At 50.3% G+C, this 24,210-nt stretch overlaps 1 protein-coding gene across 1 annotated transcript; it reads right to left on the bottom strand.

Annotated features, from left to right (window-relative positions):
• Window positions 1–38: 38 nt before the first annotated feature.
• On the bottom strand, window positions 39–23,606 carry TMEM53 (transmembrane protein 53). The gene is made up of 3 exons (XM_080800279.1): window positions 23,351–23,606; window positions 7,677–7,798; window positions 39–2,900 (listed from the first exon to the last, which is right to left on the bottom strand). The coding sequence occupies exons 1-3, from the start codon at window positions 23,409–23,411 to the stop codon at window positions 2,247–2,249; spliced, it is 837 nt and encodes a 278-aa protein (XP_080656405.1). The 5' UTR covers window positions 23,412–23,606; the 3' UTR covers window positions 39–2,246.
• Between the last annotated feature and the right edge of the window lie 604 nt (window positions 23,607–24,210).

Below are 24,210 nucleotides of genomic sequence, written 5' to 3'. Positions count from 1 at the left end.
GGCTATGTGATGGGGCAGTGTGGACAGAAGCAGTTAAGGGGTTAATTCCTGGCAGCAGTGTGGGGCAGAGGACTTGGATGTGGGTGTGCAAAGCAGTGCAGGTTTGGTCTGCTCAGGGAGCCCCTGGAGCATTCCATCGGGGGTGGGGGTGGGGCTGGGGACCTGGACTCCTGACTATTGATGGGTAGGGGCTCCAGGTTAATTCCTTATCGATGCAGAATCGTCAGCTCATTAATCACAAAAGAGGTCAGAGCTTGGGGGTACACAGCTCTATCCCCCAATCTAGAACAAGAGCAGCTATAAGCTTAGGTAAAGACACAGACCCCAAGCCTCTATCCCTTTCTAGTCCCCCAAAATGAGCCAGGGACCAAAGTGACCATCTCAGCCACTGCGGCTTTTTTTTATAGTGAGTGAGCAACACCCCAGTGTAGCTACTGCCTAGATCCTCGGGTGGCCTCGGGAGAAAGCCCAGTTGTCCAAGATGGACTCTTGCATGGGGGAACTGAAGCTGGGCAGCCAGCACTGAAGATGGCATTTTATCAAATCGTCATCCCCAGAGCTGCACGCTGCCAGGTAGTAATCTGCATCCTGGGTGTTCAGGCAGGTGCTCAAAGCTGCAGATGAGTCCTGTCCTTTACACAGTGTCACACACCAGGTCCATTCCCCATCTTCCCAAATCCCCTCACCTTAGACGCACCAACATCTGGGGTGCCCTTGGTGTGTACTACAGAATAGGGTCCAGCCTGCCGCTCCTGCCTCCTGCACCCCGGTGACACGTCAACCTGTTTGGAGCTCAGGGAAGGCCCTGCTGAGCCCCAGGCCCAGCTTGATGGCACTGAATATCCCGAGTCCAAGAATCTTGGGGCCCAAGGTTCTAGGGAATGTATGCAGCCTGCCAGAACAGAGCGGCCCCAGTGAGAAAAATGGGAAATGCCCAGTTCCCATCGGGCTAGCTCCTTTCAGGTCTCAACTCTCCCCTCTCTTTGCCTTGGACTCAATAGATCCCTGATGGCTGGTTACTCTCAGCCCAGGTGGGGGGGGGGGCGCATATGCTCTCTAATAGGCCACATTAACCCTGAGTGAAGCCTACTCAGCTGTGGTATCCTTAAGCTTGGTCTTATGGCCCAGGCAGCACTGCCACCTGTTGGCCGTGGCTAGGAATGCAACCACACTGCATAGGGGATCAGTGACCATGGTCCCAAGAGATTACAGAGGGCGGGCAAGATGCAGACTGAGCTTGGCTCTGGAGCCAGAGGGTTCATCAGTCCTGAGAATATCAAGCATCAGCTCCCACCCAGAGCTTAGCCAGCCATCTCCTTCACTGCCTGTCAAACTTCCAAAGCCCGTCCCTGTCTCCCACCCAAGTCCCTTGAATGCCACAGTGAGCTCATTCAATCAGCATGTTTATTGAATACCTACTATGTGCCAGCATTGTGCAGCAGGGACTTAAAGAACAAGAGAAGGTAGAGAACTCAGGCTGAAGCCACCTCTCCAGCCTGGAGATGATCCAAGTGGGTCTCTCAAGGAGATGAAGGAGTCCTCACCCCGGCTCTGGTCTCCCCCACTACCAACTTAGTTTGTCCCAGCTCCTGTATGGCGCCACTGTCTTCCTACTTCTCACTCCAGCTGCCTGTCAGACACCCTGCAGCCTTCCTGGACCAACAGCTTCCCAGCAAAGCGTTGTGGACCCCGGCAGGCCTACCACCTGCACATCCTCAGCTCCCCTCTCTCCAGCGGTGAGGTGAGAGAAGTCTCTCTACATCAACTACCAAGTGGGGTCTATGCAGATGGCGTGTCATGCTGTGGGGCTTGGGAGCAGAAATCCTAGCCCCTGCACCAGCCTGACCCTGTCCTCCGGCACCACTACTCAAAGCTCACTCGCCTTTCAAGAAGTTAAAGATCAACCCTGGGGCTCCTCAACAGCCCCACCTTCCCCACTCTGTGAGCCCTACCCAGCCTAAGAGCTCCAGGCGTCCGCAGCCTGACCCGTGCCTGTCCAAACACAGCCAGGGCAAGATTTCCGCGGAAATCTGTCCGGGCACTCCCACCCGTAGGATCCTGGGAGAAACCATTCCTGGGGCAGAGGCTGCAGTGGGAGTTCTCTCCTCGCGGGACCACGGAGTCCCAAAGGGGTGTCATGGAGCTGAAGCAGGAGAGGACCCCACTGCCCACGGACAGAGGTTGTGGGGAGGTGTGGGGCGTTTATTTCTGGAGCAGAGAGGAGTTGGGTGAGTGGGGCAAGGAGCTCAGCAGTGGACACAGCTGCGCATGAAGTCGACGCAGAGGCTGGTGTAGTAAGTAGGGTAATCACGGAGGTGGCTGACATGTGCAGATGACACAAAGTCCACGGAGCGCACGAGGACCTGGTGCGCCAGGCGTGCCTCCACCATGCGTTCCACGTCCCTGGCCAGGACCACCTCGTCAGCCCTGGAGTAGAGGTAGAGCTCAGGCCAGCGAGAGGCGGCATCAAGTAGCCTGTCATAGAAGTGAGTATGGAAGAGGGCCGTGAGGGGGGCGAGCAGGATGTGGAACAGGACTGCCACCAGGGCAAAGGCCGCCAGGAGCAGCAGGCGCAGCACAGCGGGCCGGTGCTCCAGGACGGCCGCCAGGGCCCGCAGAGCCCCCAGCAGGTTGCTGTCACCGGGGCCGCTGTCAAAGATGGTGCCCACCACACGCAGGTGGCAGAAGCGCCGATGGGTCTGCAGGAGCTCCAGCACGTATCGGTAGAGCATGACGCCGGCATTGCTGAAGACATGGAAGAGCAGGGGCTCCTTCTCCACCTCGTAATCAAAGAGGAGCTCAAGCAGCTTCTGGGCCAAAACACGAAGTGAAGGAATGCCCAGGGACTCGGAGAAGAAGACCATGTGCCATGGGGCTGTGTATCTGATCACGATGCAGCCCTGGGGAGAGGAGAGAGGCCAGGTCGGTCCTCAGGGATGGGGGTGGGGTGCGGGTGGGGGAGGGGGGAGTCCAAGCTAGGGTCAGAGATGTCCCGCAGCTCTGATGGCCCGTAAGCCTACGGGTGTTCCAGGCACCAGCTCACCGCTCACAGACACCGGGGCCTTCCAGAGTGCAAGGTACACTCGAAGCCCAGTTGTGGAATAATCACTTCATGCTGGCCACAGCCACTCAGCCTGGCACGGTCCATGAGGCCGGGAGCCATCTCTGGCCCGTGCCCTGTCTCTCTCCCACCTTCCCCCTTGCACCTCATCTGCTCAACTCTGGCATATTTAAGGCCTCACTGCTTGGCCACACCTGGCTGCAGTGACTCTGCTCTGCGCCATCCCCACCCTCCCAGGCACAAGGAGCTGCCCCCATAAAATCTGACACCAGAGATGCAGCCTGCATGCCCCAGCCTTGACCACCAGAGGCCACTCGTGAGCTGGATCCACATCAAGTCCATCTCTGGTTTCTGAGAGCAGAGTCCTTGCTCTCTGGCACAGGGGCCTGGCACCCCAATTTCTCTGGTTCTAAGGCCTGGGATCGCTCCTCCCACTCGCCTTGAAATTCCAAATATAATAAACACTGTTATTCCTCAAATTCTAAAATCTGAGCCAATTTCATGTACCCCTCCATGCCTGGGTCAAGCATGCCTCAAAATTTCCAGACAGATCCTCTCCTATGTCAGTTAGAAAAGGCAGCCAATGCCATGTGCCTGAGTGCTAATCCCCTCTCACTGTCCTGCTCAAGAGACAGAGGGCCCTCTATCAGCGGAATCTGAGTTAGGCAGGCTCTGGGGTCACACAGGTCTGGCTTTGATTCCTGGCACCACTGTTAACAGTAGGGGCAAAGAGCAAATTGCATCATCGTCCTGGGCCTAGGCTTTCCATCTGTAAACTGGGATAACGTCCACCTCGTTGGGCTATGGTGAAGACCGAATGAAAACACACACCTCAAGTGCCCCAAAGAGTACCAGGCACAAAGTCAACCAACAGTAGCAGCCATCAGTGGCGGCAGGAATAATAATGAGAACAGCCTTGAGTGACCCAGAGCAAAACCTAATGGTCAGCTGACATAACCTTGCCGTCAGCCCCCTCACTGCACCCCTGCCCCTGACTCCAGTCTGACACCTGTCCTCGACTCCTCCTGGCACTATTCTCACTGGGGCCCTGGGGTGTGCTGAAGCCCCCTTCCCCAGACTCTGCAGAGGGGCCAGTGATGCCACCTGGCCGGTTAGACTCTGGGGAGAGTTCATAAAATGCTCTGTTCTCACTTACCAGCGGGACTTGAAAGATCTTCGCCCCAACCCTCCCCAACCAAGACACAGCATTTCCCACAAATGCAAACACACTCCCACATCACACGGCCGCACACGCAACTCCGAGAACCCAGCAAAAGCCCACCCATTTCGTATCCCATAGACAAAGACGCATGTGGCACCCACCACTCACTCATGTGCACCCGCCATGCCACGTGTAAGTACACAACAAAGTCACAGCCAGCAAGACACACCCACGTGCACACATACCACTGGCAGGTACACAGTGACATGCTACACTCCCTTCAAGAACACACACACACACACACACACACACACACACACACTCCTGACCAGGAGCATTCACATGGAGACATAAACAGCAATTCCTGTCAACACACCATCTATGAGGACATACACGGTGTGTGCCCTCCAACCCCGCGTCACCTATGAGGACACATGCGGAACATACCCTCTGGGGCCCCAGCACTCCCAGGGAAGGGCACATGTATGCCCAGCTTCCCTGTGCCCGTAGGTCTGGGCCTCATGTTGAGATTTCGCAGGTGCCCACATCTCCGCTGCCAACTCCCCAGTCAGATGCTCCTAGAAGTCCCTGCAGGTCACATCCCAATTTCCCCCCCACCCCCCACCAAGCAGATCTCCATCTCTGGGCACACTCGAACCCGCAGTCCTGCCATGGGTCCTTGCCTCCCTCTCCTGTATTTTCAGTCTCCTCCTCTCTCTCTCTCAATTCCTGACAAACCAATCTCATTTTTTAAAAAATTTTTAAAGCCTCAGGGCACCCAGATGGCACAGTCGGTTAAGCATCCAACTCTTGGTTTTGGCTCAGGTTGTGATCTCAAGAACCCGAAACAGAGCCTCACGTCTAGCTCTGTACTCAGCAGGGAGTCTGCTTAAGACTCTCCCTCCTCTCCCTCTGCCCCTTCCCCCTCCACCCCCGACATGCACACTGTCTCTCAAATAAAATTATTTTTTTAAAAGTCTCTGCCATTACACTGTATTCCCCTCTAACTCTATCCCACCCTCTCTCCACCTTCCGAGACGATCTTTGACACCTGCCCTCTCCACCTCGTCCCCTCCCTCTAACTTCCCTGCACTGTTCTCACCAAGGTCACCCGTGCTCTCCCAAATGCCAAATCACACAACGCCTCTTAGCACCCATCATACTTTCCTTCTAGCACGATTCGGGATCACACACTCCTGGATATATTCTCTGGTAGCCCCATGCTGGGTGTAGAGATAACTTAAAAATAAATCTTAGGGGCGCCTGGGTGGCTCAGTGGGTTAAAGCCTCTGCCTTCGGCTTGGGTCATGATCCCAGGGTCCTGGGATCGAGCCCCGCATCGGGCTCTCTGCTCAGCAGGAAGCCTGCTTCCTCCTCTCTCTGCCTGTCTCTTTGCCTACTTGTGATCTCTGTCTGTCAAATAAATAAATAAATAAATCTTTAAAAAATAAATAAATAAAAATAAATCTTAAAAAAAAAAAAAATAAAAGAGCCTTAAGGAACAAAGTAACTAGATCCAATGGGTAATCTAGATTGGATCCTAGTTTGGGCATATCAGCTATAAAGGGCATTCTGGGGACTGTAGAGCATCTGAATATGGACTGCAAACTCAAGGAGATGAAAACAGATTAAGCAAGGTAGAGATCAGGATCTGAGAAAAAGCATGATGCAAAATAGTATATTCAAAAACTGGAATGCTTGGGTGGCTCAGTCGGTTAGGCATCTACATTTGGCTCAGATCACGATCCTGGGGTCCTGGGATCAAGTCTCACATCAGGCTTCTTGCTCAGCAGGGAGCCTTCTTCTCCCTCTGCCTTTCTCCCCCTGCTTGTGCTCTCTCTCTCTCACAAATAAAATCCTTTTTAAAAAAGTAAATGGGGCACCTGGGTAGCTCAGTCATTAAGCGTCTGCCTTCGGCTTAGGTCATGATCCCGGGATCCTGGGATTAAGCCCCACAATCGGGCTCCCTGCTCAGCTGCTCGGTTCCACAGGGAGCCTGCTTATCCCTCTGTCCCTCCCCCTTCCTGTGTTCCCTCTCTCGTGCTGTGTCTGTCTCTGTCAAATAAATAAATAAATAAAATCTTTTTTTTTTTTTAAGTATATTCAATAGATCTTGTTAGGTAAAGAAAAGTTACACACAGAGAAAAGCTGAAAGGATGGGCACAAATGAGTAAACGGAGGTCATCTCTAGGTGGTAGATCCAGTATTTTTACTTTCTTTTAAATAATCTACTATCAGGAGTTTGGAGTTGGAACATTTTTTTCTCCATACGCATCCTGTCCTGACCCCCTTCCTTTCCCAGAGGAGCCCTCCGCCAGCCCTGCCAACTCAACCCTGCTGCCTTCCCTGGAATCTAACCCCACACCCTCCCCCTAGACCCCCTCCTTTCTTGACATTTGCCCTTTCCTTCATTCTCTGCTCTGGCCACACTCACCTATTCCTATTCTTCCACTCAGGGATCTTAGTCCAATGGCGAAGCCAGACAAACAAGCCTGGTCCAGTGAGTAGAATTCAGAAGTAGCTGAAACTACCCGCAACGCAAGGCCATTCATAAAAGGCGACACCAGAGGACCAGCCTTGTTGGCTGGGGGAAGGCCTCAAGCTCAGAACAACATTTTGCCCCCAACCCTTCTCCCACTCCAGGGCCACACCCCCTTCAGGCCCAGTGCAGACGGTGGTCAGTGGAGGGAGGCTGAGGCGAGGGGCTGGGGGCACTGGCTGACCACTGGAGATCCCCACTCCTCCTCGGCCCATGGCTTCCAGGTGGCAACGAGGGCTGTCCCCACTGGCATCTCTCTGCTGAGGAGGGCAGGGCCAGGCCAGAAGCCACAGATGTGAAAGAGGCTTCCAAAATATAACCAGACCCTCCTAGGGCTCTCTCCAATTACCACAAGCTCTACATCCAACTCTTGGGGTAGCCTAAGAAGAAGCCAAAAGACCTCCAGCCTAATCTCTTTTTCAAGAGGCTCTTCTGCCATGGGAATGTGAAGGTGTCATGTCAACCCCAAGACAGAAACTCACCTGGTCAGAAAATGGAGAATATCCTGGGGGTACTCACTGTGCCCCACACTCTCAGCCCAGGCTCTTGCTGCCCATCTGGGCAACAACAGACTTGAGGTCTAGGCCAACTCCACAGCTGGGAGCACATCAGGGCTGGGCTGCCCACCACGGGGTTTGGGGAGGAAGGAAGAGGAAGCAGGTCAGGGGGCTGAAGGAGACAGACCCAGCCACAGAGCGGGCAGCAAAGGAGGGATAATCCTGCCACAGTCCCCATGACCCCAGCATCTTCCTCACAAGCTGTTCTCAGTACCAGGCCTGTCACATTGGTGCTCAGCAGTCGCTGCAGCCCAGAGATGAGGGCGGCCAAGGCTGAGCTCGCCACAGAGAGGCCACAGGTGGCAGTGCCCCCACCCCGGGGGTGGGGCACGGTGTCCACAAGCCTGCAGTACTCACCCTTTTGTGGTAGATGGCGCTGTACTTGGCAAGGTTCTTGTCCGTGCAGCCACCCCAGCCCAAGAGAATCACCAAAGGCTGTCGCTTCCCCGCCTCCTTCCCACCTTGGCTGGAGCTGTTCTCTGAAACAGAGACATGGGGGAACTGTCAGCACTAGAGGTGGCACACGGGGTGAGGATGACTGGCCAATCCAGGGCCAATCTAGCTGCAGGCAGAGAAGCAACGGACGCCAGACCTTGGCATATCCTGCCAGCACCCACGCCTCGGGTCCCCACAGGGCTCCCTCCTCTATCCCGCCTCAAGTGGCATTTAGGCCTCTCAGGAGGCAATGCAGGGTCACTGGAAAAACCCACATGAGGGCACCTTTCTTTCGTAACTCAAAGACATAGCCCAGGCGAGAAAAGTGAGAACTTCCTCCATGCAATGTCACTTTCTAATCCAGAGGTCAGCAAACTACAGGCCATGGGCCAAATGTGGCCCATGCTCTAGTTTTGTATGAACCGCACACTAAAAAGAATAATGGTTTTTATATTTTTAAATGGTTAAAAAAATCAAAAGAACTAATATTTTGTGACACATGAAAGTTATATGAAATTTAAGTTTGATCGTCTACAAGAAAGTTTTATTGGAACACAGCCATGCTCATTCATTTACTTACTGTGTGTAGCTGCTTTCATGTTAAAACAGCAGAGATGAGTCATGGCAACAGGGACCCTACGGTTCACAAAGCCTAAAATACTTACGGCCCTTTACAGAAAAAGTTTGCCAGCCCTATTCTAATTTCACAAGCAGTTAGAAGAAGGAGATCTTAAAAGGAGAAAAGGATAGGACAGTGCCAACAGGGAGGTAGAGCAGACAGACTCTGAGGGACCACATTAAACCACCCACCCTCTCCTGCCAGAGAATAATCATCACCAATATTTGCCAAGACTTAACGCTCATAACAACACTGCAAGGAATATTATTGAAGATGACGACATTGAGGCACAGAGTGGTTAAGTTACTGGCCTAAGGTCACCCAGGAAGTGTACAGCTGGGAATCTGGCCCCTGGTCCCCACCTAACTAACCCACTTCAGATGTTCTGTGCCACTGGCACTGTCCCCAACTAGAAGCAATGTCTCCTTCAGTGATGTGCCAAGGCACAAGCCAGCTGCTTCCTCCATGGCTACTTTCCCAGAAGCTTCCCTGCAGCCTTGTTGGTCAAACCTCATCTCATTTCCCCCGCCAAGTAAGGACCCACGCACTCAGGGGGACTTCAGTGCCAGGACTGTCCCTCCTAGTTATCTGCCCTCCCACAAGGGCCAGGGTGTGCCCTTCCCAGTATCAAGCCCCTTGTCTCCGCTTAGCGGCCACCTCGAGATTTATGGATGCCGGTGGTGACCTGGCAACAGTAAATTTCAAGGCTAGTTAAGAGGACGGTAAATATAAATCACTAACCTTTGGACAAAAGGAAGACAACAATTTCCTGTGGAAATTAACATGATTGAAAAGTTCAATGTTCCTGCTCTCCAGCAATGGTGACTCTGGCCTTCAGAGATTAACGGCCTGCCCCCAGGGGCATCCCAGGCTGGGCTGCAACTCAGCCTGGAGCAGGAGCTGCCCGTGCTCCTCAGTGCCAGCACTCCCAGGCTCCCCTGATGCCTGCCTGGCCCCGGGGACAGGGAGATGGTCCCACAGATCTAACTCAGGCCACTCCAAACATTTGCACCACCTTTCCCGGCCTGGTGTCCCCATCCCCTGCTAGGGCAGCTCTTCGACTGTCCTGGCCCTTCTGGCAGAAAGGCGTCTAGGCCTCCCTGGGGCCCTAGCCCACCCTGCTGAGGATGACTGCCCATGAAGCTTGGGCTGCAGCAGCCTCAGGGGTAGCCATCAACAGCCACCCACTTGGATCTGCCTTTGAACCTCTGAGATCCAGGAACTCGATTCCTGAGACCTGCCCAGGGAGGCTCTCTGACCTCCGTGCAGTTGACTGAGCACAGTCTCCCCTCCCCCAGCCTACAGTGGTCCCCTCCTGGGCAACCACCAAGACACAGCAAAAGGCTTCAGCATTTATCTCCAACCCAGAGAAGGCAGCCAAGGGACACCACACCCCCTGGCGGCCTCCTGAAGTTAAGGTCAGCCCGCACCGGCCATGATGGTGCATTCCCGGTTGGGGAAGGTTCGAACAGCTTCTGCAGACCCTCTGACCTGCCCGTGGACATGAAACTCCCTTCTGCTCCACCAGGTTTTACAGGTGCCCAGGCTTCACCAACTCAGGGAGGAATGACTCTTCCCCAGAGAGGCCTTTCCACGAAGAAACTCTCGGAATATGGACACCCTGAACACACCGCCCACTCCCAGAGCCCAGCCTTTCGGTCCTGCTCATCATGGGCGGGAACCCATCCCTCCATTCAAGCCAGGCACTCAAGGCAGCCCCTGAGCCACAACTGCTCTTCCTGCCCATGGGAATCTCCCATTCCCCCCACACAGTCTCATCCCGGGGCCCCACTCTCTCTACTCATTCCTAACTTCAGCCCTCATCCTCACCTCCTCCCACTGGAACCATGCTGCCCGCTCTGATTCTAGATTTCAAGTGCTATAACCCAGAAAGTCCAAGGTGCTCTGGCAACGTGGCTGAGAGTGCTGGCAACCGGGAAGGCCCCCCAGAGCAAGACACACGTGCTGGGCTGCCCTGAAGGCCCAGTACAAACACACCAGGTGGAGAGAGGCCATGGGTGGGGGCAGGAGGCTCTGGAGATGCTGGGGTTGGTGTGAGGCCCAGCAAGCAGTCCCGGGGGCTCAAAGCCAGGGCGAGGAGCAACAGTGGTTGCGAGAGCTGCCAAGAGTGGCACTGGGGTCCCATCCTGCAGGGCCTTTCAAGCCAGGCGTAGGAGTTGGGATTTTATTCCAAGAGCAAAGGACGATTCTGGAATTGGGGAAATGGCAGGATCCAATCTGGATTGATTAATGACTTGTAGGATGATTTAATGTCTGTTCTCCCTTTAGCCAGCAGGCTCTGTGAAGGCAGGCGCTGAGCGCGTGGCGTGTTTATCACTCCATCCCCAGGGCCCAGCCCTGTAGCTGGCCCATTCAGGCACGCAGGAGAAACGTGCTGGAATGAACATGGGGCTACCAAGTGAAGGATGGATCCAAGGACAAAGAGCATTCTTCTTGATACCCACTGCCCTTTCCAGTGTAATACAAGTAATAGTTATGGCCACTGTTATTTATTGCCACATCCAGATCACGATTCCTCCATCCTCTTATAAAAGCCCCTGTTCTTTCTGTGCTTATTCCACTGACCAGATCACCCGGTTCCCTCCTGTGGCTGACAGGGCCTCTGGCTGCTGCCCCTTGGGGACGAGACTCAGGCTCTGGCTCTACCTCTCATTTATGTTCCAAGATTTCCCACGACTCGGTGCAGGCAATCAAATCCACTTCCTAAGCAATCACAAACCTCTTGAAGTCCACATCTCCTTCCAGCTCTTCTCTCCCCCTTTCCCCATCACCAAGAAAAACAGCGATGGTAATAGGGAAAAGAGCGTTTCGCCTCGAGCACTGTTCTGAGCCCTTTATGTGTCAGTTCACCAAACTTTACAACAATCCCATGAACAATGTACTGCGATTATTCTCATTCTGCTGATGAACAACTTAAGGCACAGAGATAATAGATAACTGGCTCAAGGTCACACAACTAATAACCAGTGAAACTGGAATCCCAACCCAAGAGGTCTCGAGACCAGCTTGTAACCACTGCCCCAGCCAGCGCCCTGGGTAACAAAACCCAAGCCCCCAGGCTGAACCAAGTCTCTACCACCTAAGCTCCAAACGTGTACACATAGCTGTCTTTGCCCATCAACAGATCTTTTGCCTCCTCCTCCTCCTCAGGGACCCCTGCCCCACCCCAGCCAGAGCCCCCATATATGCTGCCTCATTGGGTCCTAAACCATCCTAGGAATTGGGATTCCCAGTTCACAGATGAGAAAACTAAAACACAGAGAGAGTAAGTCCCTCTCCCCAAGAATATGCAGCCAGGAAGCGGCAGAGCCAGCATCCACCTCTCTGGACCCCCACGCCACCCGGCTCCCATCTCCAGGACCTCGCACGTGCTCCTCACTCCCTGGCCCAGTGTGCCGCGCCGCCGCCTCTCCATGTTTATGCCCATTTATGGGCTAATGCCCGTTCCACCTGCTGAGTCGGCTCACTGTTCACTTCCAGGAAACCTCCCCCCCCACCCAGGGCTCCCGGCAACCTCTTTTCATACCCCACCTCCAATCACCAAACTGGATTAGACTCCGCTGGGATCGGGGAGGAGGCTGCAGTAACACGCAAGGCCAGCGAAGGCAAAGGCCTGAATCCCAACAGTGGAAGACAGGTAGGAAGGGGGAGGGAAAGGACAGGGACAAGAGTAGTTTTGGAACATGGATCAAAAATCTCAAAAGCATGCCATCTTTGACAAGCAATTCTAAGAAAGAAAAATGTTTAATCATATGGAAATATTTGATAATACACGAATCAAACTAGAGACACACACGTAAGAGCTAAAACCTTTAATAAAACCCTTCAAAGAAAACACAGGAGTAAATCTTTGTGGCCTGGCATTAAGGAACGGTTTCTTGGACATGACCGAAAATTCAAGGACTAAAAGAAAAAAAAAAGATAAATTGGGATTTTGTCAAAATTCAAAATATTTGGGGCGCCTGGGTGGCTCAGCGGGTTAAAGCCTCTGCCTTCGGCTCAGGTCATGATCCCAGGGTCCTGGGATCGAGCCCTGCATTGGGCTCTCTGCTCAGCAGGGGGCCTGCTTCCTCCTCATTCTCTGCCTGCCTCTCTGCCTACTTGTGATTTCTGTCTGTCAAATAAATTAAAAAAAAATAAAAAAAAAATTCAAAATATTTGTACTTCAGAGGACACCATCAAAAAAGTGAAACGAACAACCCCCAGAATGGGAGGAGATATTTGTAAATAATATATCGGATAGGGGGGTTGTATCTGGCATATACCAAAAACTTCTCACAATTCAACAATAAAAAGACAACCCGATTAAGATAGGCAAAGGATTCGAATACACATTTCTCCAAAGAAGAGAGACAAATGATCAATGAGCACATGAAAAGATGTTCAACATCGCAGTCCTTAAGGAAATGAAAATGAAAACTGCATGTTACACCCATGAGGATGGCTATAATCAAAAAGTCAGGTAGTAACAAGTGTTGATGAGGGCGTGGAGAGATCAGACCCTCATACGCTACGGGTAAGAACACAAAAAGGTGCATTTAGAAAGCAGTTTGGCAGTTCCTAAGAAAAAAATTAACCATCAAGTTACCACAGGACCCAAGACGCCTGGATGGCTCAGTCAATTAAGCATCTGATTTCGGCTCAGGGCATGATCCCAAGGTCCCTTGATGGAGTCCTGCATCAGGGTCCCTGCTCAGCGGGGAGCCTGCTTCTCCTTCTGCCTGCTGCTCCCCCTGCTTGTGCTTCTTCTTCTTTTTTTTTTTAAAGATTTTATTTATTTATTTGTCAGAGAGAGAGAGAGAGAACACAAGCAGGCAGAGTGGCAGGCAGAGGCAGAGAGAGAAGCAGTCTCCCCGCTGAGCAAGGAGCCCGATGTGGGACTCTATCCCAGGACCCTAGAATCATGACCCGAGCTGAAGGCAGCGGCTTAACCGACTGAGCCACCCAGGCAGCCCCCCCGCCCTGCTTGTGCTTCTATATTTCTCTCTCTCTCTCTAACAAATAAATACATAAAATCTAAAAAAAAAGTTACCACAAGACTCAGCACTTCTATTCCTGGGTAAAACACACACCTAAGAGAAATGAAAGCATGTGTCCACACAAAACCCTGGACACAAATGTTCAGAGCCACAGATATTCATAAGAGCCACCAAGTAGGAACAATCCAAATGCCTATCAGTAATATGGTATAGCCATACCATGAAATACTATTTGGTCATTAAAAAAAAGCATGACGGGGACGCCTGGGTGGCTCAGTGGGTTAAAGCCTCTGCCTTCAGCTCAGGTCATGATCCCAGGGTCCTGGGATGGAGCCCTGCATCTGGCTCTCCGCTCAGCAGGGAGCCTGCTTCCCTGTGCTCTCTCTCTGCCTGCCTCTCTGCCTACTTGTGATCTCTGTCTGTCAAATAAATAAATAAAATCTTTAAAAAGAAAAAAAAAAAAAGCAATGATGTGCCAACAGGCTACAACATGGATCAACCTCGAATATCTATGTTAAGTAGAAGAAGCCAGCCACAAAAGACTATATAACACAGGATTCCATTTACGTAAAATGTCCAAAATAGGTAGATCCACAGAGAAGCTGAGTAGTGGTTACGAGGAGCTAAGGGAGGGGGGGATGGGGCATGACTACTAATGGGTATAGGGTTTCTTCTGAGGTGACGGAAACCGTTCTGGAGTTAGTGGTGACGGCTGCACAATTCTATGAATATACTAAAAAACAACACAAGCTTAAAAGGGTGAGTTTTATGGTATCTGAATTATAGCTCAATAATGCTATTATTTTTAAAAATTAATAATAATAGGGTTGCCTTGCTCACTAGGTCTGTAGAGCATGCAATTCTTGACCTCGATGTTTTAAGTTCAAGTCCCATGGTGGCTATAGAGATTACTTTAAAATCTTTTAAAAAATTAGTAATACATTAAGTGAAAAAGCGCGTTGAAAAGCAGCATATACAACAGAATATATTTATTTATTTATTTATAGGTGCTGGGCGCCTGGGTGGCTCAGTGAGTTACAGCCTCTGCCTTCAGTTCAGGTCATGATCCCAGGGTTCTGGGATCGAGCCCCACATCGGGCTCTCTGCTCAGTGGGGAGCCTGCTCCCCCACTGTCCCGCCTGCCTCTCTGCCTACTTGTGATATGTCAAATAAATAAATAAAATCTTTAAAAATATATATATATATTTATAGGTACATATATATATTTACGTATATACACACACACATATATATATGCATAGAAAAACACATCAAATACTAATAGCAATTATTTCTGGGACTAGAGGCAACTGATTTCTCATGATTTTTTTTTTTTACCCACTTTCTAAAATCAACATGTTATCACTTTTGCAATGAGAGTTAAAATATTATTTTAGCCCCATGGTAAGGCAGAAGTATTCTTTTCAACCCTGGTGATTCTTGAGCACCCACAAAACAATTTAATCTCACAGTCTCCCTGTCCTCTAGAATTTCTCAACAAAACAATACTGACACCAATAATAGAAAAATTACAGATACACATATTGTACAACAGTTCAAGTCATAAAACTAAAGCATAGATTAGATTGTGTATATCCCGGGGGCATGTGGAGAAGACAAAGGAAAGGCTGACAAGAAATAAGGGTATACAGCACAATACATGCTTTTTATCTGTAAGTCAGAATCAAAATGCAAAGAACCTATGTTTTCTTTTTAAAATGCAAAGACTAAAAGGATCCTCAGTGTCCTCTACTCCCCAGCAAAACTTTCTAGAATCTCATATACCTAGTTCCAGTATTTATTTTTTCTTTAAGTAAACTCTACCCCCAACATGGGCTCGAATTCACGACTCCAAGATCAAGAATCACATATTCTACCAACTGAACCAGTCAGGTGCTCAACAGTTCCCGTATTTATATATTTATATTTAAGTTACTTTATTTATAATTTTTTTTTTTTACTTTTTGAAGTAAGAGCCTAGGAAAGTAGCACAGTACATACTTTATAAAACCATATCTGAATTCAAGAGAGAGAGACACACCAAGAAACAGACTCTTAAGGATAGAGAAAAAGCTGATGTTCGCCAGAGGGTGGGGCAGGGGATGGGTGAAACAGATGATGGGGATTGAGGAGCGCACTGGTCGTGATGAGCCCTGGGTGCTCTATGGAAGTGTCAAATCACTATACTGTACACCTGAAACTAGTAACAGAACACTGTATGTTAACTAACTGGAATTAAAATTAGAACTTTACAAAAAATAAAAATAAAACAAAACCTTATCTGCGTCCAAATCTCTGGCTCTGCCACAAATAATTATGAACCAGACTTTGAGCAAGCTCCTTAAACTTCAATTTCCTTATCTGTAAAATGGGGCTCTTAGGGGCACCTGGGTGGCTCAGTTGTTAAGCAACAGCCTTTGGCTCAGGTCATGATCCCAGGGTCCTGGGATTGAGCCCCACATCCGGCTCCCTGCTCAGCGGGGAGTCTGTTTCTCCCTCTCCCACTCCCCCTATTTATATTCCTCCTCTCTCTGTCTCTCTCTCTGTGTCGAATAAATAAATAAAACCTTTCTTTAAAATGGGGCTATTAATATGTAGATTAAATAAGATAATGTCTGTCGAGGGCTTAGCATGGTACCTGGCACAAAGAAAAGAGTTCAATGAACCCCAGATACTATTATTCCTTCACGAGCAGCACGTGGGTACTGCAGAAAAGGAGAAAATGAATGTCTAATAAAATTGGAATCCCACTGTTTTGTAATCTGCTTTCTTCCATTTAGCAATATATTGTGAACCTCTTTCCCTGTCAGCTTATATATTTCTACATCACTCTTTTTAGTGGCTACGGAGCGACCGTAGAATATTTCATAATTTGTGGTGACCAATCTCCCATTATTGGACATGATGTTTCCAATTTTTACTATTATAAAAGGACTCTGTTGGACACCTCTTTCTTTGTGTGTGTCCTTAATTGTGTCCTAGAAATGGAACTATAGTCAGGCAATACTTCCTAAGGGCAACAGGAATCCGCACGCACTAGCTGAGGAGTGGAACTCGAGTTGAAATCCGGGATAATTTGGGGTAAGACACCTCACCTCCCTGGAGTTTCTGGTCCTATGTAAAACAGAGTAAGACCTCTCCCTCCTTCACAAGGTGGTTGCCATTAATAAAATCATGAGAGGTGCTCCTGGCAGGCCTGGCACGTGAGCAGGACATGGTCAGCAGAGGAAGGGCAAGAGAGACCCTGGTGAGCTCAGAGAAAGGAGGCCTGGAAAGAGTCCACCAGGCTTGGACCTCAAATCCAGAGCCTAGACGGCGCCTGGTATAGAGCAGACAAATTAGAAAGGGTTTTCGTTAATGTGCGAAAGAGACTGTGATTCCAAAAAATATAGGCATACCTTGGAGATATGTGGGTTTGTTCCCAAACAACCCCCAAAAAGCGAATATCACAATAAAGTGAGTCAAACAAATTTTTTGGTTTCCCAGTACATACAAACGTTGTTTTCACTATACTATGGTCTATGAAGTATGTACTCGCGTTGTCTAAGGAAACAATGTACATACCTTAATCTAAAAACACTTTATTGCTGGGGTGCCTGGCTGGCTCAGTCAGTACAGCATGGGACCCCTGATCTCAGGGTTGTGGGTGTAGAGTTTACTTTTAAAAAATTAAAAAATAAAATCTTTAAAAATACTTTATTGCTGGGGCACCTGAGTGGCTCAGTGGATTAAGCCTCTGCCTTCAGCTCAGGTCATGATCTCAGGGTCCTGGGATCAAGCCCTGCATCGGGCTCTCTGCTTGGCGGGGAGCCTGCTTCCCCCCTTCTCTCTGCCTGCCTCCCTGCCTACTCTCTCTGTCAAATAAATAAGTAAAATCTTTAAACAAAATACTTTATTGCTAAAAAATGCCAATCATCATCTGAGTTTTCAGCGAGTCCTAATCTTTTCGCTGGTGGAGGGTCTGGACTCAATGTTGATGGCTGCTGACCAGTCAGAGTGGTAGGTACTGAAAGCTGGGGTGGCTGTGGTGGTTTCTTAAAATAAGACAACAAGGAAGTCTGCTGCACTGATTGGCTCTTCTTTTCAGAAGTGATTTCCCTGTAGCACGTGATGCTGTTTGATAGCATTTTACCCAGAGCAGTCCTCTCAAACTGGGACTCAATCCTCTCAAACCCTAAAGCCGCTTCAGGAACTGAGTTTACGGAATGTCCTAAATCCTTTATTGTCATCTCCACAATCTTCACAGTGTCTTCACCAGGAGCAGGTTCCATCTCCAGAAACCACTGTCTTTGTTCCTCCGTAAGCTGTAACTCCTCACCTGTTCAGGTTTTCTCAAGGGACGGCCGCACTTCAGCCGCGCATCAGGCTCCACTTCTGACTCTCGTTCTCTTGCTCTTTCCATCCCATCTGCGGTCACTTCCTCCATTCAAGTGGAGTCACCTCACAGTCACCCGTGAGGGTTGGAACCACCTTCTTCCAAAGTCCTATTAATGTTGCTATTTTGACCTCTTCCCATAAATCACAAATATTCTTAATGGTGTCTAGAATGGTGAATCCTTTCCAGAATGTTTTCGGTTTACTTTGCCTGGGTCTACCAGAGGAATCACTCTGTGGCAGCTCTAGCCTCAAGAAATGTATTTCTTAAGTAACAGGACTTGAGTTGAAATCACTCCTTGATCTATGGGCTGCAGAATAGATATTGTGCTATCAGTCATGAAAACAACATTAATCTTATCATATACCTCCATCAGAGCCCTTGAGTGACCAAGGGTGATGAAGATACACTGTCAATGAACACTAATATTTTGAAAAGAATCTTTTCTTCTGAGCAGAAGGCCTCAACAGTGGGCTTCAACTATTCAGTAAACCATGTTGGAAACAGATGTGCTGGCATCCAGGCTTTGCTGTTCAATTCAGAAAACACAGGCAGAGTAGACTTATCATAATTCTGAAGGGCCCTAGAACTTTCGGAATGGTACAGGAGCATTGCCTTCAACTTAAAGAGTTACCAGCTGCCTTAGTTTCTAGCAAGAGAGTCAGCCTGTCCTTAGAAGCTTTGAGGCCCAGGCATTGACTTCTCCTCTTTAGCTATGAAAGTCCTACGTTGCTTCTTCTTCCAACACAAGACGGTTTCTTCTACATTGAAAATCTGTTGTTTAGTGCAGCCACCTTCGAATGATCTTAGCCAAGTCTTCTGGTTTCTACACCATAACTTGCTGTTTCACCATACTCTTTTATGCTATGGAGACAGCTTCTTTCCTCCAACCTCAGGAACCCATCTCTGCCAGCTTCCAGCTTTCCTTCTGCAGCTTCCTCCCCTCTTGGCCTTCAGAGGGTTGAAGAAAGTGAGGGTCTTGCTCTGGATTTAGGCTCTGGCTTAAGGGAATGTTTGATCTTCTATCCACACCACTAAAACTTTTTCCACATCAGCAGTAAGATTGTTTTCTTAGCATTCGTATGTTCACTGGAGTGGCACTTTTGATTTCCTTCAAGAACTTTTCCTTTGCCTTCGCAACTTGACCATTTGGTTCAAGAGGACCTCTCTCGGCTTTCCATGGTCCTTCCTTAATAAGCTTAATCATTTCCGGCTTTTGATTTAAAGTGAAGATTCTTCCTTTCACTTGAACACTTAGAAGCCACTGTAGGGTTATGAACTGGCTAATTTCAATACTGTGTTCTCAGGGAATAGGGAAGCCCCAGGAGAGGGAGAGAAACAATGGAATGGCCAGTCAGTGGAACAGGTAGAACACACACAACAATCATTGGTTAAGTTCACTGTCTTACACAGATGGGGTTCGTGGCGTCCCCAAACAAGGACAATAGTAACATCAAAGGTCACTGATCACAGATCACCATAAAAAAATATAATCATAATGGAAAAGTCTGAAATATTATGAGAATTACCAAAATATGACACAGAAACATGAAGTGAGCAAATGCTGTTGGAAAAATGGCACCCATAGACTTGCCTGATGCAAGGTTACCACAAACCTTCAATCTGTCAAAAAAAAAAAAAACACAAAAAACCCCCACATCTGCGAAGTGTAATAAGGCAAAGCACAATAAAACAAGGTATGCTTGTAAATTAAACTCCTGTTAAAAAAAAAAAAAAACTGGGGGGCCCACAGGCAAGGAGAGGATGAAATCCCAACTTACTCTTCACCTGGGCCTCTAAGGCCTCTCTGGTGCGGCAGCTCTGTGGGACCACCTCAGTCCTCCTCCAGTGCCCCTACTTCTGCATTTTCTTTGCTCACCATCTCCCCATCAGCCCTGTAAAGTTCTAGGTCCAGTGGGCCACTATTCTCCAGAAGCCCACCGTAACCACTGGGGCCCACCATGGTGTTCAAAACCACTCAAAACTATTTCCCAGGTGCCAGTGAAAGCTTCCTGAAGGTTAAGTGGCCTTTCTTTTTTTGGCCCCCACTCTTTTTTTTTCTCTTTTTTCGCAAGTGCTTAGCAGAAGAGCAGGTTCACAATAAAACCTGGGCTCACAATAAACCTGTCACTTCCCCTCTTTGTGACCTCCAAAGGCCTTCCTTGTACTCAAAGGGTAGGCCCCTTATCCAGACACCGTGAATCAATTATTTCTGAAAGTGTTTACTAAGCATGAAAGCAATATAATGCTGTTAAGAAGGCCTCCTGGCCTGCCAGCAAGCCAAAGAGGGGCCTGGGGCAGCGCTTGGCTGACCAATCTCTGGCTGGGAGAAGGGGCAGCTTAGCCTCAGCCTGGGATGTCAGAGCACCTGACTCCATTCAGGTCCTTTGGCACCTCATCCTTGCCAGGCCCTAGCAACAGTGAGCAAAACCGTCAAAAGCACTACCACAGGGATCCCTGCTATGGGAGCCAAGAGAATAGAACCTTCCCCAAGAAAATGAGATGAGAACAGAGTATTAGGAGGGCACAGGGATCACTGGTCAGGGAAGAAGGATGCAGGGAGATTCCAGGTCAAGGGATCAGCTTCAGCAAAGGAGTGGACAGACTATTCTCCCGGCATGGGCAGTCACAGATTCTGGCTGGTGGGATTCCCAGCAGAAGGATCCAGGGCTGCCCAGCCTGGGCTCTGAACAACCCTAGATCCACAGCTGCCTTCTACATAACTGATATGCCAGCAGCAGCTGCTCGCCTGTCAGCTCACAGCAGTGCTGGGCATCGCAGTTTTCATGTTCAAATATGGGGGAGAGAAATTCCAGAAACCAAACATGATTGCCCTACATACTTCTATACCATTAAACAGCAAATGCAAAAGAAAGACAGTCTCCAGGATCCCCTCAGGCTATCCCCATGTGAAACCATGTCAGCCTGGAGGGAGCTCTCTGCAGATGGGAAACAGATTCAGGGGAGCATAGTGCTGTTATCTCCTGCTGAGGGGGGCTACAACCCCCAGCCCAGTTCTGGGGCATGCGCTTTGAGAGGGAAAGGCATGATGAACTAAAGCCAATCCAGAGAAGCAATCAGATGGAGGACGTCCTTAGAACCACATCGGAGGAAGGACAGCTGACAGCCCTAGAGGTATTCCTCTTGGAGAACAGAGATGTGAGGAAGGCATGAGCTGACCTCCTGAAGAGAGAGGAAGAGAGATTACCTCACTGTGTTGCACCCACCCTGATCTTCTCGTCCTGCAATTACCACATCATTGTGAAACCACCTGCTTATACATCCTCCCACCTCCTGAAGACCACAGCTCCCTGAATGGAGCCTGTGCGTGAGTCACTTCTCAGGCACCAGCAACTAACTTGCGGCCAGGACACACCAAATGCTGAACTGAAAACAGAAACGACAGGAAGGCCTATAGTGGCTCAAGAAAGGGAAGTGCTTTCTAACAATCCCAGTTACCTACAGCAGGCCAGGATGTTTGGGAGGAAGTGTCCCGTCAGGGAAGGGTCTGGAAGCAACAGAATACCCTCATGCTAGTAGGACTAAATGGCCCCCTGAGGTTTCTTCCAATTCTAGGACCCCGCCTCCTGACGCAGTGAGGGGAGCCATGAGAAGAGGAGATACACCAACATGCCAGGCCCACACATCCAATAACTGTCTCGGAAACCCTCACAATCCTGTGAAAGAGGCACTGTTATGGAGGAATCTGAGGCCCAGGAAGGTTCAACAACTTGCCAAAGCCCTAAAACCAGTAGGCGATAGAAGTGAGGCAAACCAAGACCACCAGGATGCTCACATGGGCTGAGAGAGCACATCTGCCCTCCTAGCCACAAAAAGGGCAGCTCCAGCCCTTTGCAGCTGGTGGCTCTCCACAGGCAAGAATATTAACTGGTGGCACGGCTGGGTCGCTCAGTAGGTTAAGCCTCTGCCTTCGGCTCAGGTCATGGTCTCAGGGTCCTGGGATCGAGCCCTGAATCGGGCTCTCTGCTCAGCAGGGAGCCTGCTTCCCCCTCTCTCTCTGCCTGCCTCTCTGCCTACTTGTGATCTCTCTCTGTCAAATAAATAAATAAAATCTTAAAAAAAAAAAAAGAATATTAACTGGCTTCATCTCTCCCTGATGCCAAACTTCTGAAAAGTATTTTTACACCCATAAGCCCAAGAGCCCTCTGCCACCATACGCAGCCCTAAGGAGCTAGGGCCATCTGTCCTGTGGAAGACTAGGGGCTGCCCTCTACTCCTAGACCCCAACCAATAACACAAGATGCTATGGGAAGGGCCTAGGGAGGCTCTCCTGAAGGAGGCAACATCTGAGCTAAGCCTTCAATGACGAACTGGACAAGTACAAGGGGACAGTGTGGCATAGCAGAGGGGAAAGGGCATTCCAGACAGAGGAAACAGCAGGAGTAGAGGCAGAGAAGCAAGAAGTGTGTGGAGAATCACAAGCAGTTTGGGTTGCCAGAACATAAAACTCAAATTGAACAGTGGAAGGACACAGTGATCAAAGAGATAAGCTGGGGCTGCTAAAGTGCAAAGGACTTTGAATGCCACCTTAAGGAACCTGAACTTGATTTATCCTGAGGGCCCTAGGGAGCCACTGAAGGGTTTTAGGCAGAGCGGTGATTAAGAGTAAACCTCTACATTAAGGAAGATCACCAGTAGCCATACAAGAGGCTGCTCGGTTGGCAGTGAGACTGGAGGGCGGAAAGGCTGTGTGGACCAAAGGAGGGAGAGACATGCTGGGCTCAGTACCTCAAGCCTCCTCTATCAAAATTCCCAGTCAGCGCCAAACTTTCCGTTCTCTGGGCCTGCAATCCAACTCTCACTGCAGGGACTCAGGCCTGCTCTACAAGGCTACTCATTTTGTGGAGCCTCCCACACATCGCTCTTTAATGATACGACTCCAGGGAGGAGGAATGCTAAAAACTATACTTACTCCATGCCAGGCACTATGCTGGGTCCGTCACACAAACTACCTCAGTTGTGCAACCAACAGCCCTGGAAAGGCGGTTGCTATGGGTAGCCTCGTTTTCCAGATGAGGAAACTGCCAGAGGTCATCTAGCTACTAAAGGGGGTATCTGAACCGACTTCTACCTGACGGCAGAGACTGCTTGGTTCACTACTGCCAAGGAAAGTGGGAGGGATGAGTCCCGTGTCCCGGGCTTCTGCAAGGACCCCCGGGAAAACAGTGGGTGGAAAATAATGTGGGTGGGTTCCCCAGCCACAACCGCTGACGAGAGGCTGGAAGTGGGAAGCCTGACCCCAAACAAAGGAAGGACAGCCCCTGCCCTCGGCAGCCTTCAGCTTCGAGGGGAGAAACGAAGGCACGGACCTGAAAACTGCCACCGAAAAGACAGAAAAAGCCCCCAACAGAGCCGAGGCCGCAGGGAAGGGGCGGGACTCGGACGCGGAGACCACTCCGGGGCGGGGCTTGTGCGGGGCGGGACTCTGTGGGCCCGACCAAGTCTAGGACCTGCAGGACCCCGTGAGGGGGCGGGTCGCGAGAGGGCGGGGCTCCGAAAGGGGCGGAGTCACAGCTGCGCTTGCGACCCAAAGACTCGTCAGGTTACCTCCCCAAGATGGGACCCGACCCTCGTTCCATACCCTGGCTCCAGCAGGGCTGATCCGGGATCTCGATGGTGTAGTCCAGCTCAGCCGAGGCCATGGTGAAGGGGCCAGCCCTCAGCACGGGCCTCCGCCGGAACTCCCGCTCGCGCGCCCGCGCCTCACCCGGGAGCCTCCTGGGCGCCGCCCAATCACCATCCCCCTCTCCCGTCGCTGCCCAATCCCTGAGCCGCGCTCTGTGACCTCCCGGCCTAGCAACCGCCGAGTCTCTCTCCGAGCCTCTCGCGGCACCCCACGGCTCGGCCCTAGCAACCATTCCCCGCCCCGTTCTAGCCGTGCTTCACAGCCATTGGCTGACTCGCGTGATCTGGGTCAGGTATTGGTCAACCGGGACGCCTCTCGGGAAGAGTTCCCACCCTCCCGTGTAGGTAAGAGGGTCTGCGGGAGATTTGCGGTGTTCTGGAAATGGGAAGGTCCCCCTTCCCCACCGTGTCTTATCCTACGGGGTGGACGGCAGTGCCCTTTGACTTACGTCGTCTCCTACCTCTACCGTCCTTTACCAGACGCAGCTCCGAGGGCTGGAGGTAGAAAACCGTACAAAACGGCCTAGGGGACACGTGCCAGCCCATCCTCCATCCAGTGGGTTAAGGCATATTCTGGCTGGTGGGGTGAGTGGTAGGCAGGGGAGTGGTGTCTTCAAAATGTTCTGTTTTGAATGTTCTGTCCGTTGGGGACATAAAGGGGCTAGAGAGTACAGTTTTCTTGCATTTATCCGTGTATTTAACAAATATTTACTAAGCTCATATTATGTAGGTGACCTCTAGTGAAGATTACGCTTTTGGTCTTGACTTCCGTAAGTCTTAAAAGGAGAGGGAGAGAAACCATACATGAACCAACTC

Source organism: Martes martes (assembly GCF_963455335.1).
Source record: "Martes martes genome assembly, chromosome: 4".
Taxonomy (NCBI): Eukaryota; Metazoa; Chordata; class Mammalia; order Carnivora; family Mustelidae; genus Martes; species Martes martes.
Note: the sequence above shows the minus strand (reverse complement) of the source record. Positions and strands in the feature narration are given on the sequence as shown.

What these genes read in the sequence shown, in the direction of transcription:
- TMEM53 (XM_080800279.1), bottom strand. Translation starts at nt 23,411, where the DNA reads ATGGCCTCGGCTGAGCTGGACTACACCATCGAGATCCCGGATCAGCCC. An exon ending in TCAGCCCTGCTGGAGCCAGG is followed by an intron (nt 7,799 to 23,350) that starts GTATGGAACGAG and finishes TCTCTGTTTCAG; the next exon opens with AGAACAGCTCCAGCCAAGGT. An exon ending in GCGCCATCTACCACAAAAGG is followed by an intron (nt 2,901 to 7,676) that starts GTGAGTACTGCA and finishes TCCTCTCCCCAG; the next exon opens with GGCTGCATCGTGATCAGATA.